This window comes from Aythya marila (genome assembly GCF_965140915.1).
Source record: "Aythya marila genome assembly, chromosome: 1".
Classification (NCBI taxonomy): Eukaryota; Metazoa; Chordata; class Aves; order Anseriformes; family Anatidae; genus Aythya; species Aythya marila.
Window position 1 is genome coordinate 137,625,331 of NC_139042.1, and position 20,375 is coordinate 137,645,705.

The 20,375-nt window shown below is 39.0% G+C and overlaps 1 protein-coding gene across 1 annotated transcript; it reads left to right on the top strand.

The window, feature by feature from the left end:
* Window positions 1–7,115: 7,115 nt before the first annotated feature.
* On the top strand, window positions 7,116–20,115 carry KLHL42 (kelch like family member 42). Its single transcript, XM_082773769.1, has 3 exons — window positions 7,116–8,177; window positions 15,396–15,589; window positions 19,288–20,115. The coding sequence occupies exons 1-3, from the start codon at window positions 7,297–7,299 to the stop codon at window positions 19,737–19,739; spliced, it is 1,527 nt and encodes a 508-aa protein (XP_082629895.1). The 5' UTR covers window positions 7,116–7,296; the 3' UTR covers window positions 19,740–20,115.
* Window positions 20,116–20,375: the final 260 nt, after the last annotated feature.

Sequence of the window (20,375 nt, forward strand, 5' to 3'; positions counted from 1 at the left end):
CTGTTTTCTGTAAGAACATGGATGTCTTTACAGATCTTTCAGTAAAAGAGATGTAAATGTACCTGACACAAGGGAAGAGAATGATCTTTTTATCAATTCTTGTTATGAACTGAAATAGTACCTGAAATTTTCCACCTGGGCTGGCAGTGACAGTGGCACAATCCAAGAACTTCCTAGTGCAAAGTATTCATCAGGCATTAACTCTTTTTTTGCCAAATATAAACAAAAGCAGACACTTTCTCCACTTACAGTTCCAAATATGTGTTATTTTATTTAGTTTGTATGGAATACGTGGTTCTAGTACTTGAAATGTGTAAAGACCACAAAGAAGATCTATATGGTATAGGAAAGTATTCCTGAAAAAGACTAAAAGTGTAAAGGGTTTGATCCTGTAGACAGGTCACCCTGTCTAAAACTACACTCTACAAATAGTTTGGTTTTGTTCATAGGTTACCTGCTGTTGTCCCATGCTTCTCTTTGAATGTCAGCAGGTGAGAGGATAGTCGAAGGCTATATGACTTTAGGTCTTCGTGCTGTTTCAAGTGCTATGAAATACAGTGCTGTTACTTGCTCTTTCACAGCTGACACTAGCGCATGTCTTTGAAAGTTTCTCTGTCTCCTGTTCTGTCAACCGTGGTTAAGCCAGTATGATCAGAGACGGATACGTCCCTCATATGAATGCAGACTAGACAAGAGAGGACAGTTGGAAATCATGTCTGGGTCTTCCATTTCCCAAGCAGATTACAGGAGATAAGTGAGACATACTCCTGTGGCCCAGATGTGGCAAAGCAGTTCTTGATGCTGCTATGATGATGTAGAAGTATACAGAAAATGATTGCTTCTAAACACAGATCCAGCCTGTCTCAGAAAGGGGAAGAGACCACAGCTGTATAAAGCACTTCTCTGCTACAGTTAAAGTCAGGTTAGTAACAGGTTAGCTTAAACCATCCAACTTTTAGGCTGACCATCAGAGCAACTGGAAGTTGGCAATTGCCAGCTGAGAAGCAAGACCAAAGCCTGCAGATTCCCAGATGAGTTATGAACCTGTCTGTCCTCATACAACCATCAATAAGCTTCTTTAACCAAACATGTGCAGCCTAATCCCATGTAACATCAACACTAGTAGTCTGCTGAAGGCAGTGTACCTCGGTGCCTCTGTTGCACTTTTTGTGAATAAATTGCATGTCTTTGCTGAAATCTTTGTCTCATTTGTCTTAGATCACAATTTTACCTAATCCTAAATGTTTTGATAATGCCAGAATATGTCACTGTGACCCTATTACAGTATAAAAGTTGTAAAATACTAAAATAGTAGACCATGAAATAATGAAATATAAGTGCTATGACACTTATCAAAGTAAATCTTTCTATTATTGAAATAGTGTTCACTTGTTCACTTTCTCCTTTAATATTTCCTTGAAATCAAAACATTCTTGTGGTGTTATTTTATTTTATTTTATTTTATATTTTTTTTTTTGAGAGAGAGGGAGAATTGTTTTCTTAAATACAGCTATTGGTGATAAAATTTTGGTTTGAAACAATAAATTGAATTTTTAATAAATCTGAATTTCTCCATATCTTCAGACAGTTGGATTAAAAATTCTTCTTCCAGACCCATGGACACAGTAAAAAGAAGTAAAACTTTACTGTTCCTGTTCCTGAGACATTGTGAAAAAAAAACATTTTCAAACTATTGTTTCAAAGATGCTAGCAGGCCCAAAGATTCTCTCAGACTTTGGCCTCAAACTAATTCTGGTAAAACTTATATATGATTGCTGGAGTCTTTGTATTCAAGCAAAGAGTAACAGAAGGCTTGAACAGATTAGATTGTACAAATATAAATCTACTGACATATGTATAAACTTGAGATGAGATTTATGACAACAGGGCACAGTGTTTAGCAAACACTTTAATGTATGAATGTTGATTTATGACAGAAGTTAAGACTAGGCAGAGAGATAGAGTTTCAATATTGTGATGAATTTTATACAGCTGAATACTCAGTGAAAAAACTTCCATGTGGGATACCATTTATCTAACCTAGTTATTTCATACTAATATTCAGTCCTGTTTGCACAAGGATTTAAAAATATACACTGTTTTAAAAGCTCCCAGTTTACTCTCCTCTAGACAATGCTACAAAAGAAAATTCTGGCCTGGGCATGCACAATGCTTTTGTGCAGGACAAACATTCCGAACAGGAGATTCAGCAGCAGGCAGGATGCTCCAGCAGCCAGACCCCCACTGAAGTTTTATCAGGGAACACTTACTTCACCTGAGAGTTTTTAAGGAAATTCCTCATGTAAAAAAACAGACTAGACTGAATGTCATTGTAACTACACACTCATGCCTCCATTCTGCTGTCTGGTGACTGAACTTTCTTGTGATCCACAGGGAATGTCCACTAACACACAGACAGTTGTAACAGCCTCTTTGCTGCCTGAAGAGAGCTTGGTGAAACACACTTGAGTATTAATCACTCATTAAATTTGACTAAACTGGGGAGAAGTATTTGTTAATAAATTCCAAAAATACCACTTCAAGTATTTTTTCTGTGGTATTACAAAATACTTGTGTTGCAAGCAGTAAATATTATATTGCGCATCAAGAGCAGAAAAAATAATCAGAAAATAGGGAATAAAGTCGGAATAAGTGCTATTAAAAATAGGAGTGGTTTACGTACTTATTTTTGAATAGCACTGTTAAAGGTATTGTGTAAGAAGTGCTTTGTTTGGCTATGATTCTTAAAAAAAAAATTACCTTTGTTTAGCAGCTCATCTTTCACAAATGATAGAGATTGTTGAAATAAAACTATGCTCCAGTCAGTTGCTCTTAGAAATGCCAAGATCCTTTAGAACACTGATATTTTTAATGCTGAAATGCTGCAGAATATTTCCTATGTTCCACAGATGCTTACTTTGTATCCTGTGACAAGGAAAGTACTAAACAATGGCAGCAGCTAGTGAATCGTTTCCAAAAGACTAATTCCTCTCTTGAGTAATTCCACTATTACCCAATACACAGTCCCTTGGCAGAACAGTACAATTCCCTGGCATCTCAGAGGGAAGAATGTGGCACTTTATATTTTATATTAAGTAGCATGTGTATTTTAAGTATCCCGATTCTGTTTCAGTTCACGGTTTAGTCTAATACAACTGAAAGGAATTCAAAAATTCCATTGTTTTTTGCCCTCTATGAGGTCTGGTCCTTAGAACAGTCAGACTTATGTTTCTTACTGATGCCCACATATTATCCAGTTTCTCTGTGTTGAATCTAGGGAAGGTTTGCCTAAAACAAATACAAAACCACTGCAGTGTTCTTTTAGACACTCTGCTGGTGCTTAACGGTTTGGTTCTCTGCTGCTGCATATTTTTTTTGTATGATCTTGGGTTAGACCCACAAAGAAATTCAGGCTGTATTTCATGTGTATGTAAATCAGGTTTCCTGCCAGGAAAAGCATTTGTCATTCTGATTCCCAGTCACTGGTACTTCTGTTACTCACTTTGCTGCATCTTGTGACTGTACAGGGAATCAAACTGGAAACCCAGCCAGCTTGCCATGCTAAGCCATCAAGTTGTTCACTGAGGAAAAACAAATGGCCATAGTTTCCTAAGTTAAAACAGTGTTATATACTTGAGATGATTATATAGTTTAAGCAGGCTTCAGCCTCAGCACACAGAGCAGCCTTGAATCAGTCTTTTAGCTGTTCCTTGCCTACATGCTCTGTGCAACGCCAGTCAGGAAGCATAACCAAGATGCCATGTACAACATAAAGAGTACTCCTCTCCTCTCCTTTCTCTTCCCCTCTTCTGTCCTCTCCAGCAGTAACTCCTCCTGACTCCCTCTCTGTTTCCTTACTTTTGCTATGCAAAGGGCTACAGAAATGCATGCCCAGACAGAGAAAGGGGCAGAAGCTTAGGTTTTCCTTATCATGGTTGAATGGTCTGTTACAATGTGGCTGCTGTATAAAAAAGCTTCTTCCATTTCCAAGTTTTCTAAAAGAAAAGAGTGATCATTTTTCAGCCTTGGAAATAATTTAGTCATTAAATACAAGAGAATAGTTTAGGTACAAGAAAAAGTGTCTAGCCTGTGAAGAAGGCTAACCCAACCAGAAATGACTATCTCAACTCCAGAGTGAGAGAGCCCTTACTGACGTTTTCTGGTGCCGCTGTGTTCCATTTGCTGGCACACGAGAATAATTTCACTATAGAGAGAAACCTGAAATATATCTAAAACAGGCTTGAAGATTTCACTCCAGAAGCCAAATCGAGAAGCTAGGCACTGAAAAGCTGAGAGCATTACCTTTGTTTTCCTCTCTATGTAAATGTCTTGTTCTTCAGGGTATGTTCTTTTAACACACACTTGTTTAATACCTGCCATGATGCAAACTTGTTTTTGTGTTCTTCCATTCTGCATCATGTTCTTAATGAGTTGCAGATTTTTTTTCATATTTGTTTCAAAGTGCAAGTTTTTTTATGGGTCTTGCCTACAGATTTTGACACAGTAGTTCTAGCACTAGATATTTCCGTTTTCAGCTGTGGAAAATATATTGCTTACTCTCGTAAGATCAACTAAGATGTCTGCTGGTGAAACCACAAGACCTTTTATTTGACTCCAGTATAATAATGTATATGTATCTTAGCATATACCGCAGTATAGCTGTGGACTGGGATTATCTGTACAAAATTATCTGTACAAATATGGAACAAAAAGGTAGTCCTTGCCTTGGTGTTTTTGCAGTGTAAGTACAATGTAAGCACAGCATACAGACTGATTAGCATAGTAAAAGAACAATGGATCTGCCCTGTCAGCATACTCTGACTTAACACAGTTGTCCAGTCCTAAGCCTGGATAAAGTACAGATAGCTGACAATCAGTCTAGTAAAAACAATTGGATGAAGAAACAGATTTAAGCTTTCTGCAAAAGTGGCCATCCAACAAAGAGTACTGCTGACCCCTTGTGCTTATGACAGCTCCTGATGAGAGCTATACAAGTCAGTACTCTCAAAAGTTTACTGTTGCGAAAAACGGTTTTTAGTCGCCTATTAAAAACCTCATGAAATGTGATGAAGGTGGATTTGAAATCCTTGGTGGTGTGGCAGGTGCAGGCACATAGGCCACAGGAAGGCACTAAGGCAGCAGCAGAAATATTCTAACTATCCAGGTTGTGGTGTCAACGCTTTGAGGGAACAGAACTTATCATAACTGACTACATGGAAAAAATCACTCACCAATTAGGAGCTAACTTACCAGTACATCAAACATGAGCTTCCAAACCAGATGTCTAAAGATGGCAATCATACCACTGTGTTGGCAATCATACTGTATTCCAGCAGGGGAGCTTAATGGCCATGACAAGCATGAGCTCTCTGTTTACTTCTGGAGTATAAATTATTACAGTTACTTGAAACGTCTGGCTGTGGGAATTAAAGTGCAAACAGGACATATGGGTTAGAGTCCTACAGAAGTGGTAGAACCTTTGTTTGTTGTGTGACATCTTTTCAGGCTGAACCTGAGGCAGATAAAAAATGGCCAGTGGTCAGAATCAGGTTTCTGCTAGGTGTAAGAAGCTTGGAGAGCCAAATAATGCAGTGTTTCACCAAGACCAGAATACAGTAAAGTGTATATGAAAATAACTGAAATACTGAGTGGGAATGAAAGAGGGACACAAAACAAGCAGACAGTGGAACTCATTAGTAGGAAAGAAAAAAATGAGAGGTGATAGTGACCTAGCTAGGGACTGAAGCTGCTGAAGAGAGCTTTTTGGAAACATTTGAAGTCCTATTTCTAAGGATTTCAAAACAGAAAACAGGATTCAAAAGCAAGATGCTGTGAAGAGAGGTGATAAAACAGAAATGCAGAGAAATCTACCCCACCTCAACAAATGTTTTTTATAGAAGTTGGCAGAAAAGAACACCTTTTCTGAGTGACTGTTCAACTCTGAGGTTGACATTGCTGTCATTTGTATAGACAAGAATTAAGAAGCTGAAGTTCAACAAAATTGAGAGAGGATCATTTCACAGAGGAAATGCTAAGAAGCAAACAACACCTTTTACTAAAACAAATGAAAAAAAAAAAAAGAAACAACAAACACCCCTTGTCCCCAGAACAAACTGAAGAGTTTTATTAATTAGGGGAAACAATCCCTTCTGAGCAGAGGAAGCAGGGAGTTGTCTGAAAGCTAAGCTATCTGCAATAGCTGGAGCTGAGTCACATTACTGTTAAAGGGAAAGACTTCCTATAATCTAGCAAAGCATGGGGTGATGTAAGTCTTTATAAAAGTAAATAAAATAAAATAAAAATGCAAGATTGCTAAAGTCTTTTTATTGTACCATCCTCTATGTTAAGCATCATCATATAAGAATACATACAATGGCAGACTCCCTTGGCTGTTTCATCAGTTAAAAAAAAAAAAAAATCACTTTCATTATGTGAAATGAATTATTATTCTTCAGAAAAATAATTGGGCAAACTGCAGAACAGCCACGTTATCCGTGCAGCTAGATGCTCAGTCAGTGAGCATCTAGCTGCAGTTACTGAGCATCTGAGTTTTTTCCTTTCTCGCGTCAAATAAAGCAGAGCCCTGCTACGTGACTTGTAAATAGCATTTATTTCCTTTTCCAGGACCTTAGTTTAAATAAAAAGGATAGAGTAGCAGAAAAGGCTATGTGGTATCTCTACAAGCCGAAGAAGGAGCTGAGACACCGAGTGCTTGTGCAGGAGGAGTCGGCAAGGTCCCAGCAGAATTACGGGTCCCAATCGTCCCCACACCCTAGCGCTGTGCCGGCCGTGCGGGACGCTCCTTGCCGCTGCGCCTGTGCCGAGGAGCGCCCCGGGGTCGGTCGGAGCCGTGCCGCAGACCTCACACCGCCCCGGAGGGGAGCCGAGTCCCCCGGGGGGGCCGCCCCGCCGCGTTTATGGCAGGGCCGGAGCCCCAGCGCTGCCGGCCCAATTCGGGCACTGCGAGTGGGGAGGCGGGGGCACGGCCGCTCCGACATCGCCTTTTTAGGAACTCTTTTTTAATCCCTCTCTGATTTTTTTTTTTTTTTTTTTTTTTTTTTTTTTTTTTTTTTTTTTTTTTTTTTCCCCCTTCTCTCGTCGCGGAGACGGAGCAGCACCTCCTCCCTCCCTCTGCCGGCCCGGCTCGGCTCGGCCCGGCTCCTCCCAGCCGGCACGGGGCGGAGGAGGGAGGAGGAGGAAGAAGAGGAGGAAGAGGAGGAGGAGGAAGAAGAGCAGGAGGAGGAGCGCGCACCGGCAGCGGCCGGGCCGGAGCTTGGTCAGGGGAGGGGGAGCGCAATGTCCCTGGCGGAGCGGCAGCGGCAGGAGGAAGAGGAGGGGGAAGGGGATGGCGCGGGGGAGGAGGTGGTGCAGATCCGGCTGGGGGACAAGTGCTACCCGGTGTGCAAGAGGAAGCTGATTGAGCAGAGTGACTATTTCCGAGCCCTCTACCGCTCGGGCATGAGGGAGGCAGGGCAGGGCCAGGAGGAGCAGCTGCTGCGTGGGGGGCTGAGCGCCCTGGGACTGGAGCTGGTGCTGGACTTCATCAACACCTCCTGCCTGGCCAGGCTGGAGCAGGAGGAGGGGGGCGATGACGAGCCCCCCCTGCTGGAGGAGCTGGTGGAGGCTGCTTCCTACCTGCAGGTCACCCCCTTGCTCCGCCTGCTCCTTTCCCAGGTGAGGGTGGGCAACTGCCTGGAGCTGCACCGCCTGGCTCAGGTCTACGGCCTCCAGGACTTGCATGATGCTTGTCTAGACTTCATGGCTGCCCATTACCATCAGGTTCTGCGGAGGCCTGATGCCCGGCCGCACCTCCACCTGCCTCATGCTCTCCAGCAGCACCTGAAGGAGAGACGGATGAGGGGCACCGCCACCCTCGTGGCCATTGGGGACTTCATGGGTGCCTCCTCTCTGGGCCTGCCTCCAGGCTGTCACCCTCAGGCAGAAGCCCCGTGGTCAATGCTGAGGTATGAGGAGGAGGCACAGAGGTGGCTGCCCCTGGCCAACAACCTGCCCCCAGATCTGGTGAACGTCCGAGGCTATGGGTCGGCTATGCTGGACAACTACCTCTTCATTGTTGGGGGCTACAGGATCACCACCAGCCAGGAGATATCAGCTGCCCACTGTTACAATCCTTGCCTAAATGAATGGAGTCAGCTGGCCTCAATGAACCAGAAGAGGTAACCCCTACTCCCTGATATGCACGTGTGTCCACATCTGTTGTCAAAATAGAGCCTGTTGAGTAACGTGGTGTTGACTGGGCTTGAGTTGCAAGAAGTGATTCAGACCTGTCTTTGTGCCGTAAATCACCCGTCTTATGCATCGTGTGATGGGAAAGGCCAAAGGGCTTGGCAATAGCTTAGCAGCGGGCCACCAAAAGGCCTGGCAAACCTTGTTTGTACTGGTAGCGTCTTCCAACTGCAGAACAACCCTGCAGCAGCTCTCCTGCATGGTGGCCCCTGTGCATTGCACAGGGAGCTGCTGTAGCAAGGGATGGATGAGGAGGATGGGACTATGTTGAGTAAATGCTGGTGATAAAGGCCTCAGCTGCAGGAGAATGTGAGATAGGCATCAGGAGATCACCATGCTATGACCTTCTACCATGTGTGATCGTTCATCTCGTGTAAAATGGTGGTGGGCTACCACTTTTCCTTTAAATTGTATTATTCTAGGAGGGCTGTGAAGCCAGTCTCTTCAAACAGCTGACTTTGCTGTAAGTAGAAATTCTCCTTAAATTGACCAAGAGGAAAAAAAAAATCACTTTGAGATATGTTTTAGCTCCAGTACTCTATGTCATGAGAAGTATTACTGCTCCTTCTGGGGGTGTACAGTCTATCAGAGCTAGAGATGGGTGAAATGTTCAAGTTGGAGCAGTTTTACATTGTTTTTTACTTTTATAAATATCCAAATGTTATATAGGCCTGCCTTTCAGTGAAATATGTAACAGAAAAATGGAAGGAAGATTTGCAGAAACTTCTCACTTCATGAGAAAATTTTAATCCAGTAAACATTCAGCATTTTGACCATTTTGCTTTTTCTTCTATTTTTTGAAATTTTTGACATTTGTGTATAAGTTAGTATCCAGAAACATTTGTGTGTTTGAAAGGATAACAGTGGGCTTAGCTTTGGGTGGTACCCAAGAAGGTACCCTGGCCAAGGTTATGGTTGCTCTACCTTAATCATGTTGCAGAGTTATCAAAATAAAACTTTTTACTTCACTGAAACAAAATATTTCTGTTTATCCAAGATTTTTTTTTCATTGTTTCCATTTTAGAGAAAATATTTAAATTGTTGTCTTCTCTGTCTGTATCAAAGCTAAAACAAGTAGGGAGGCCAGAGCTTGCTGTAGAACAGAAATTCTCTTCTCCATCCAGCAAATTCAAGTAGCGTCCAGAGACCCCAGCCATTGGCATAAATGCTTTGTATTGGTGTAGTAAATCTGTAGTCTGTATTCCACTTGAGTTTACATGCTAAAATGCCTCAAAACAGGGATTTGACCTAAAATTATTAATTTCCTACTTCACCCTTTTTTTTTTTTTACTTCCTGTATTACTGTGAGATTTTCACATTTGTAATCAGTCATTGGAATTGACTGGAAACATAGGGCATTTCTGTCTTGTTGGAAAGATATCGTAAAAATTACCTGCTGTAATTTTTCAGCTTTTAAACATCATAAATGCTTCTTTTTACATGCATATTCATTTGAGCCTGACCCTATCAGTGGTCCATACTGAGGCACCTTTGAAAACTGAGCTGTTTCGATAGACCTGCCTTCTGTGGTCTTGTCTGTGTGAGCATGGTTGAGGGCACAGTGTCCTCAGTCAAAAAGGATGGTGGGGTCAGCCCACACAGTGTTTCCCATGGAATTGTGCTTAAACATAGAAATCCAACATTGATCAAATTAGAAGATGTCGGTATTGGTTTGTGTGATGTCTATAGCAAGGTAGATGTTGCTGTGTGCAATGATTCTTCAGCGTGGCAAATGAGGGGGGGAGAGGTTTGTGTGTTTTTTTTTTTTTTTTTTTTTAAATGCTTTTTCATGGCCCTTTTTTTACCTTACAGCCTCTGTTCAATCTCATAACTGCCTCTTTCCCCCCTTCACTTTGTTTTTTTTTTTTTCCCTCTAGGTTATTTGAAATAAATAAGTTGTTATTTTCTCCTTATGTTATTTTCATCTGTGTTGCCATACCAACTTAATCTTTAAGTCCATCACAGATGACAGCAAGGCATTACATAGTATGGGATTTCATATTGGCAAGTTACGGCAGAAAAGTGGTATGCAAACTGATATTTCTGGAATAGTCTCTAGTCTTATATTTCACCATAGTGATTGCAGGTTAAAAAGGACCAGAATTTTGTTTGTCTCTAGACTAGAAGGGAGCAGCAAATGAATATGAGGCTCTCTGAAAAACAAAACAGGAAGTTTTTCCCATGGAAACTCTGACACCTTCACAAAACACTTTGTTGACTTAACATCTTCATGGAGTCTCAACTCTGAAGGTTTGATTTATTGGTTTATTTATTTATTTTATATCTGACATAACATTTCACCTGTCTGATGCTGGATTGACCAGTTTAACATTTTGTGGCCAGAGCACAGAAGGGATGGCCTGTGCCGTAGGAACTAAGAGCAGGGGAATTCTTAGACTGAGAGTCCATATTTGACTGCAAGAGTACTGATGCCTTTCTGCTGTGTGGATGAAATGTACTGCAGTTTGCTTGGCATTGTGTTTTTAGTTTGTTGTGCTGTAGTAAAATAAGCAGGGTAGTTGCCCAGAGCTCTACTTAGGGAATAGGGTCACGTGTCTGTCTGCCGAATGAGTTGATGTCAGCTGATGTAATTACATCCCATGAATGCATTTTTTACATACCTTGAGGGACGGTTCTAGTTCCCATTGAAGTTGTTTTGACTTCAGACAACACTTTAACACTATCAAGATTTGGCCTATATGACTGGATTCATGTGTTGATCTGAAGAGGAGAATGAGGAATTATGGAAACAATTCTGTTGATTTAATATAAGAAGTCTTCTGCAGTCAAAAAAAAAAAAAAAAAACAATCCCATGATATTTTTATCTTTGATTATTTGCATTATTACTATATTGAAACCCAGGATGTTGGCATTCTATACACAAGCATAGATAAAGTATTCCCAATGACTGAATACTTAGTCATTCTGGCTTACATTGCAGCTGTTGGTTTTCTGTCTAGGCAAAGAGATCTTATTACTGTCATTTCAAATTTGTTCACAATAGGTAACACGTAAATTTGAGAAACTATTATTCCCTGTTCATGCATACAGAGGTAGATAAAATAATTTGCTCAGGCTCATGTAGGAAGCCTGTGTCTGTGCCTGGAATTTCTCATTGTCTCAAGCTGAATCTGGAACCAGTCACAAGTAGTCCACAGCAGATCACAGTTTCTAGACTTCTCTATTATTATTATTTTTTTCATTCTAGAGGTGTTGCTGTACTTGGAATAGTGTCTTCAGACAAATACCTGGACTTCTTTGAAGAAGAAACCTCATGTAAAGGTTGCTTAAGACCACTTGTGGTCTTTGGGGATAGGAAGGTACCAAGGAGATCTGAGGGCTATTCAAATCATATACTTGAATACCTTTCCATACTGTTCTTTAAATTGATGCTGACAGTTGAAATTTACCATTTAAAAATAATATAAGATTTCTACTGCATGTGCCAGTTAGAGCTGTATGTTCCATTTTTAATTTCTTTCAGCACAGTCATGGCAGGTAAATCTTCCAGGCTTGGAAGACCCTTATAAGCCCCTGGCTGAGATTATACATATGCATGTGGAACAAGGTTTTTGTGAGCAGCAATCTGTGCCTGAACTGCTGCCACTCTGAGGATTCTCACAAAAATGCAAGAGGCGATGTTCCTGGGGAACGGTATTGTTTTAGAAGATCTTTCCTTGTTTTGTTGTTGTTGTTTTTTTTTTTTTTTTTTTTTTTCTGTGTTTTTTTTTTTTATTATTATTTTTTTCCCACTCAAAGATCCTCTGTGTTGGGGGAAAAACAGACAACAGACTTTTTGAAGATTTATAAGTTAGAAATACCCATGTCAAGTTTATCACAAATGTATCACCCATGCTTCCAAAGCTAAAGGTTGGATGCAATGTGCTCTGCAGACTCATATAAGGGATTGAAAAAGAGTGGTTCATGCAAGAAATGTAAAATGTTTTGGAAATGCTTTGTAAATGTACTTTCATGATTCTTGATCCTTGTTGCAAATGCTTTAAATCTAGAGTTAATACGTCATCTGATTTGTGAAAACTTTTAAGGATAAAGTTGTTTAATTTGGCATGAAGAAAACACAGGCTAGTTAGTCCAGCCCTCCTGTTCTATAGAGGACCAAGCTTACCTTGCAAATGTGTTTAACTTGTTCTTTAAGCCCTCCAGCAATGCAAATTCCAACCTTCTTCCCCCCAGGTAACTTGTTTCCATGCTTATCTACTTCTCTGATCAGGAAAGTCCTGTCTAATATCTAAACTAACTTGTTTTTGTATACTAAATGAGCAGAGTCAGTGAACAAGGAAATGCTTGCTGTCCTCTTCAGAGCCAGTTTAATAGTGGTGTCTTATGGGTATGTTATATGTCTGTTAATGCAATCTAGAACTCGCTATGCTTTTCAGAAGTTCTTGCATGTTATCTTGTATTCAGAAAGTTATACACTCTGACCCTTAGTTCCTTTGCATTTTGTACATCCATCCTTCCTTCCTTCACGTAGTGCTTCGCACTTGCCTTTTTTAAATGAAAAATGGTGTAAATTGAACTATTGTAAAACTGCACAGCTTGTTCTTGCTTGTATTCCTGGGGTTCCTTTCAGAGGAAATGAAGGACTTCAGAAGACATAGCCCATATGTGGTCTTGTCTCTCCAAGAAGAGTTCACACCAACCTGGCATTTGGAGAGTATTTCAGATCCCCAAGTTTAGGTAACTCACATCAAGTGAGTGGAGTTCAGTTGAACTTAGCATACCGTTAAGCTCAGTTGTTTCCAAGCTGTAGTCCATGGAACAGTTGTTAGTTGTGGAGAGCTGGCTAGTTGCTCCGTGTTTGGTTTTCTTGTTTCCAGCTGCTCCAACACATCAGAAGAGTGTAAAAATACACTAAATATTTCCTAATGTTCACTCTCCATAAAAACACCTGCTGTTACTGGCATGAAAAGGTGAATGGTAGAAGAAGTTATTCATAACATATTGAGCCGTTGTCCAAACGTTCAAATAAACTGTGCTAATGGGCACTTGTGGCTACTTTTGAGTAAAATGAATCATGTAGTTAATGTGCTCCATAAATCTGAGATACTTGCACCAAATATCATTCCTTTTAACAGGTGTTGGAAGTGGTTAAATGATTCAGCCAACTGACACACAAGTACGTGGCCTTCTAGAATAATTGAAGTTGAAATTTGTGCCCTGTGTCTTTCACCAGGTAGTTTTCCTGCTTCTGCCAGAAGCAATTCAGAGATGCAAAGGCAATCAAGCAAAACCTGTATAAATGAACTCAATTCAGATAAATAGTAGTTACAATTGGATAATTAGTCAAGCAAGTGTGAATTAGGAAACCTGAATTCTTTTATGTTCTGACACAATATATTTGTGTAGTTTATATGGCTAGGAGATCTTAATGAAAGACTTACCAACATGCATATGAGCTCATTTTGTAAGCCAAAAATCCTGTACTATCTCCATCATAGACACAGAGTTACAAACTTTCTAGTTTAATTTTTATTTTAAAAGATTGTTTGGAAAATGAATTTACATTTCTTTTTGTCTCTGCTAATTTGTGTCTTTTTTTTTTTCCCTCCACCATAACTTTTAGAACAGGTATATTGCTTTGAAAATTATAATGTTTTGTGAGTAACTATCCTCATTTCATTCCCGCTACTGATTGCCATGTTATTCTGGATTCTCTAAGATGGAAAACATAACTGCTGTACAGAGGAGATGAACAAAGTGACCTAATCGTAAATGTCAGCAAAAAAAAAAAAAAAAAGCAATTAATTCTTTCAAAGGAGCATTTTAGTTTCCAAAGCTATATCAAGAACAAAATGATTCCATCTGGAAACAAATTATTTTTCCAAATACATTTAATAAAAAGAACTTGCAGGGCAGACTGCTGCTAGGCAAGGTTCATTTTGTCCAGACAAAAACCTGCAAAACTACTTAGCGGTAAGTTTTGAATCTTGGATTCATGCAAAGTGAAATTCACTGTACTGCTCAGCAGGCCAATGCAAGGCTAAAGCACTACTTCACTGTGTCAGTAAAACTGCAGTTCCCTGTTTGGTTTTATGCTGATGTAGTGCACACCAATGATCGTACGTTTAATTAATCAGGATACTGCATGGTAAAATTTCATGGATCTAGCTCAAAATGAGCAGTACAGAAGTAATAACCTTGCTAGGCAAAGACAATGACTTGTAAGTAGGACTGTTTCCTAAACAGAGGAAAAGCTGATCTCTTATTAGACTGTCTTTCATAGCTAAAAGGAATAGATGAACATGCAAGCCCTTCAACTTCAAGCCTTTCTAGTTCTATCGACACACTTGCACCTCTAGTATCCGTAGGCCATTTGTTTCTGAATTGCTTCTGCCTGTATTATCTTAAAAGTTTAAGATGTGAGGCTTCTTGTACTTCGGTAAGTGGAAAGGTACCCTTTGTGAAACACAACAACATAATTGAATAGAATAATAAATAAAAGAACAGATCATTGCTTATAGAGTGCAGTGTGTTTTGTGCAACTCAGGATGGAATGTTAATTTACATATACATCTTGCTTCAGAGGGATAGAGGGTATATTTAGTGGTTTAAACTAATGCTGTATAAGGTACAGGATTCTTTTTCCTCTTTTTGGAAAATATGTTTCAATGCATATCACTTTAAATTTCTGTTTATTAGGGTTATTAAAGAGACTGTATAACAGACTGAGTACGCATTCCTTGTCATTCATCAAGTCTTGTTTCAAATTCCTGTAATTTTAACTAAAATAATATCCTTGACTGAGCGTGTATATAATATGTTTTTCTCCACTAAAGGTAGTTTATTAAAACCTAGTGAAAATGAAACCTCTACTGAACAGGTTAATTAGCTAACCATTTACTACTCAAACTGTGATACACTGAAATCCAAAATAAAATATTCATCAGTCTTAACGTCAACATCATTAATGTTTAGAATGTAACTGGTTACTTTCCTGAGTAATTAAAGTGTAATTACAGAACTTTGGACATGCACAGAAGAGTTCAGATTCTGTAATACATGAATCGATGGTACACGTTGAAAGTAGTGATGGGTGTGTTGGAGCCTCGATAGGAAGAACTTTCTTTCCTATATTTTTCTGTATGCTTATTTGACCTATTTCAATGCTGCATTCTTTGTCTTTCAGGTCCAATTTTAAGCTTTTGGCTGTAAATGGAAAACTCTATGCCATCGGTGGTCAGTCTCTTTCCAATGTGGAGTGTTATAACCCAGAAAATGACTGGTGGAACTTTGTAGCATCCATGCCAAACCCTCTTGCAGAATTCTCAGCTTGCGAGTGCAAGGGCAAGATCTACGTTATCGGAGGATACACTACACGAGGTAGAAAGTTTTTTGTTTTTGTTTTTTTTAACCTGATTGCTCCTCAAGCATAGATCATTTTCTTTTTCAGGATTTTTTTTTTTTTTCAACTGTTGTAAGAAAACATACTGATGAAATGAAACAGAAAAGTATCTCTGTCATACTGGTATTGTGTTGTGTTTTTGTTTTTTGTTTTGTTTTGTTTTTCTGGGCCTACATCTAGGATTTGTAATTATGCTTGCCAAACATATAGACTTTAAAACTAGATAGCTGTCTGTTATTTCACATCCAACGAGCTGGTATGGGGATCTGGGCCTCTGTTCTTCTGATGGACTAGTGGGTGCTTTAATATCCAGCATAGCCCTTCTCCTCTTAGATTTTGGTCATACAGTAGAAAGAAAGATCTCAACAGGTACACTTTTGTTTACTTTTTAGGTACACACATTAGAATGTCAGAAGGAAAAATATTAAGAAAAGTTTTGCCTACATTATTATTTTACGTGTATGTCACAGTCGTTCCACTGTAGCATTTCACAGACAAATACAAGCTATAGGTAAGCTTTTCAGTGCTGAAATAATTGTATAAATAATCGAAATAATTGGATCATTAATCAAAAGCTTAAGCAGGAACTTTCTTTCTTTCTGTACTTGTTTTCTGAGGGGACAATAGAGAGAGATGGATACAAAGCTGTATCCTTATCCAGTGGAAAAGCAATCCCCACAAAAAGAGCTTCCTTTTGTTTATTCCTTAAGCACATAGTGCTATTCTTTTGGTAGAATATTGTTTTTTTTCAGAGTTCCAGAAGTCTTAGATTTTTTTTTTTCTTGAATGTCAAATGTTTAATATTGATCACAACTTCCTAAATTGAAGTTCTTATATCTAGGTCTTTGCCTGCTTCATTTAACCACACTACATTGAAATTATTTTCCAAGTGGAGAATAAAATTAGAAAAGAGATCATTTATGGCTCAGCTTTTACAGAGTGTACTGCAAATAAAACTAAACTGACATCAGAACAAGCTGTCTCTTCTATTGTCTGAGTTTAGCTCTGAAGCATTTTAAAGTTTGTAAAAGACACATTTCCACTTCTCATGGTCCTTGTGGTAATGATAACCTTCAAAGTCATTTTGTCCGGTCCATTCTAACTCAGGACCAAAGTAAACAAAAGATATCAAAGTGCTTATGTCTATATGGAGGCCATTCTGTGATGTGCTCTGCAGTCCTGGTCCCTTGGTCTTCCTCACTAATGGACCTGCTGGGGTGCTTTGTGGTCCCTGATGCCCAATGCGTTCAGATAGACTAGGATTGAAGGGTATCAGGCACACAGAATTTACTGCTCTGGGAAGTCAGACCTAAGGAGAAACAATCTTTGGGACAAGACAAGAGAGCAGAGAAAAAGAGGCTGAAACAGAGTAATGGGAGAGACTTGTAACTACCATTATTTTACTTTATTTTATTTGTTATTTTTATCAACAGACAGAGGAGAGGTAAGAAGAAAAATCTCTGGTTTTGTTAATAGTGCTATAAGATTAAAGGGATGCCACCTTACTTCCCGTGAGCTTTGCGAATTCCTTCTCTGTTGCTTATGCTGTTCTTCTCTTTAGGCTGCCTGCGCCTAGTGTCATGGGTAGGAAGATTGGCATGTTGCTGATGCAGTTCCCACTCCCTTAAAATTCATTAATAAAGTGTATGTTGTCAAGATTTGCGCCCTAAATTGAGTCATGTTTAAATCCAAGAATGTTCAGGATAACAAATGCCTGTGCTTGTTATAAATAAAGGTCCTTACCAGAACAAGGACCTACAATCAGTTTATCTGTGACACCTTGGCTTTGGACAGCTGTCAGAAACCAGAATTCCTGAAATTACACTGGTGATTTACCTTCCAAGTTACGCAGATGTTGGAAGGTGATAAGGCACCACGATCTGAGAGACACTGAGTTTCATTTGCTCTTTTACTACATTTGGTAAATAAAATCATGCAGCAGTTAATGCTTTTTTTTTTTTTTTAATTATTTTTCCTATTTCTGTGTACACCTCAGTAAGACTGTTGTTTTGGTAGTTTTTGTGGATTATTTTCTTTTCTCTGTATAGAGCTTTCTCCTGAGACTGCACTTTCCAAAAGATGGTAGGATCTGAAATTTTGAATTGTGAAATATAATGAACGTTAGTGATTAAAGAGCCTCCTTTCAGTTCTCACTTGTAAATCTAATCCTAATAGTAACTCCATGTCAGGTATTATATTTGTTTTGTATTTTTGTTGTAGTTGTTTTGTTTTGTTTCTGTGGATAGAAAAGACACTAGCTCCATGCTATGTAAATGAGGGCTACATCCCAATAGACTTTCATGTACTCCCACTCAAACCATAGCATTCTATTTTTCCTTAGAAGATTACTGCTATGGAAAGACACAAACGTAATTGCTAGAAATGTTGTGGGGAGTTTGTTTATTTTTTTCCCCCCGAGTGAGTCAGAGAATGATTCATTGTTTGTAAACAAAGTTGATCAGCAATTTTATAGAGCATTGCCATGATATTTCCCCCCCCCCCTTTTTTTTTTTTTCTCTCTTAATTTAATATGGACTAGATGTTTAAGAAGGTAATATAAAGTAATAAGCAATAACAGAAAGTCATCACAGTGAAAGCAAATGCTATAGCAGCACCTCCTGAGCCATGCTGCTCAGGCGCTTCATTCATGACAATCAAGTTATATTTATGGCTATTTATACCTGTGTGCTCTTACATAACTTGTTAGTATGTCACCATCTGCTTTTCCGCTTGAGTGCTCATCTGGAGATCCTCAGGCAGAATAGACTTGTAATATGGAGCAGATTCTATCGAAAGACCAAGCTGGAGTCTGCGAGCCTGTTACCACTTGTCACTTGAGTTTGGATTTAAGCTCAGGTCTCCAGAGGTTGAAACTTAATTTATTAGTTAATGACTCATGCGCATTCTTTGTTAACTTATTGAAGCCTTGGTATGGGACACAGCCAGGGTCTCCACTGCACTGTAAATCAGGGAGATAGTGTAACAATTTCATAGAATAACTGTATTGCAAACACATGCATCCACGGAGTCATAACTGAAACATAGATAGGGCTTCAACTTTTTTTTCTCAATGCTTCTGTCTAATGCAGAAGCATGTTGTTCCTGGTTTTTAAATGAGTTTAACTGTGTATTTCTCTCTTTATGATGTACTGAATATGTGCCCTTAGGTCATCCATGCCACTTGATGAAATGTAACCAGCTTTATGAATTTTATTTCATAAAACTTACATTTGTGGAGTGAAATGGATGATAAATTAGCACTTGACAGCCGATAATGAAGCATACTATGTTCATGCTAATTTGATTCATCTGTGATCATCACCAGTGAAAAGCAGAATATCGTTCCATTTCCCTTTTCAGAAAAAAATGTTTCATATCAATCAGAGGCAAAATTAAAAGCATAAGGTAACAGTTAGGGATTATGCTGGTTAAATCTGCATTCCCAGACCATTTGCATTGTTTAATGTGCCAGAAGTAGCTTAACTTTTCCTTCTGCAATAGAAGAGAATGTTCAAACTTTATCACTGTGACAAAGACTCACAGTTCTCAGTAATATTTCTTCCCTGGTCTGCTACACTTTTACACTGTGTAATAATGGCTGATATAGACTGTGGAGATCCTCCTCCATGAGTATCTTCATATTTATTTATTTGTAAATCTCTCTCCTCTGTTTCAGATAGGAATATGAACATTTTGCAGTACTGTCCCACTTCTGATTCCTGGACCAACTTTGAACTTTGTGATGTCCATGTTCGCAAACAACAGATGCTCTCTGTTGAAGAAACAATATATCTGGTAGGGGGTTGTATTCATGAACTTGGGCCAAACCAAAAATCCAGCCAAAGTGAGGACGTGTTAACTGTGCAGTCTTACAACATTACTACCAAAGAATGGCTCTACCTCAAAGAGAACACATCAAAATCAGGTCTTAACTTGACTTGCACTCTCCACAATGATGGAGTTTATATATTGAGCAGGGATATTACCTTATCTACAAGCTTGGAGCACCGTGTTTTTCTGAAGTATAATATATTTACGGACAGTTGGGAATCACTAAGACGCTTTCCAGCCTTTGGACAAAACATGTTGATCTGTTCTATGTATTTGCCTGATGTGCAAGAAGTGTAATAGCATCAGGTTTTTCTTTTCAGCTCATTAATCACTCTTGGAAGAAATATTGCTCCCTCTAAGTAATTCCAGTTTCAGAATGTAATGTGGTTGCATAACATAGACATAAATACTGATTCCATTCTTAAAAAAAATAAAAATTAAAAATCCAGTATTAAGGGGATGCTTCCAGAAACAGTTTTAAGATTTCATCTTTTTTAAAAAAAATATTATTTTGGATTTTAATTTCACCAAATATTGTTTGCAACTTTAATGTAAAATTATTGTGTTGGTAACCAATGAAGGCACTGAAGGAACTCCAAAGACAAAACTGTTCAGTCTAGTTTTATTCTCCATCTTTATAGACACCATAGAAGATAAAGAATATACATGATAAAAGTGGAAATAATTCAATAAAGTAAATAAGAAGTTTAAGAAAAATAACAAAGGGTACAATTTCTTTTAAAATACTGTTTTTGCTCAAATTGTGTTCTATCAAATGCACAATGTTTAAAACTACTAACACTCTCGTTATGTATTCTGTAGTCACAAGTGATATTGTCAAGGATGCAATTGTAAGCAATTGAGTATCACCAAGATACAAATAACTCAGGTGAATATGTAATAAAATGCTTTGCAAGGGACTGGAAGGAATTG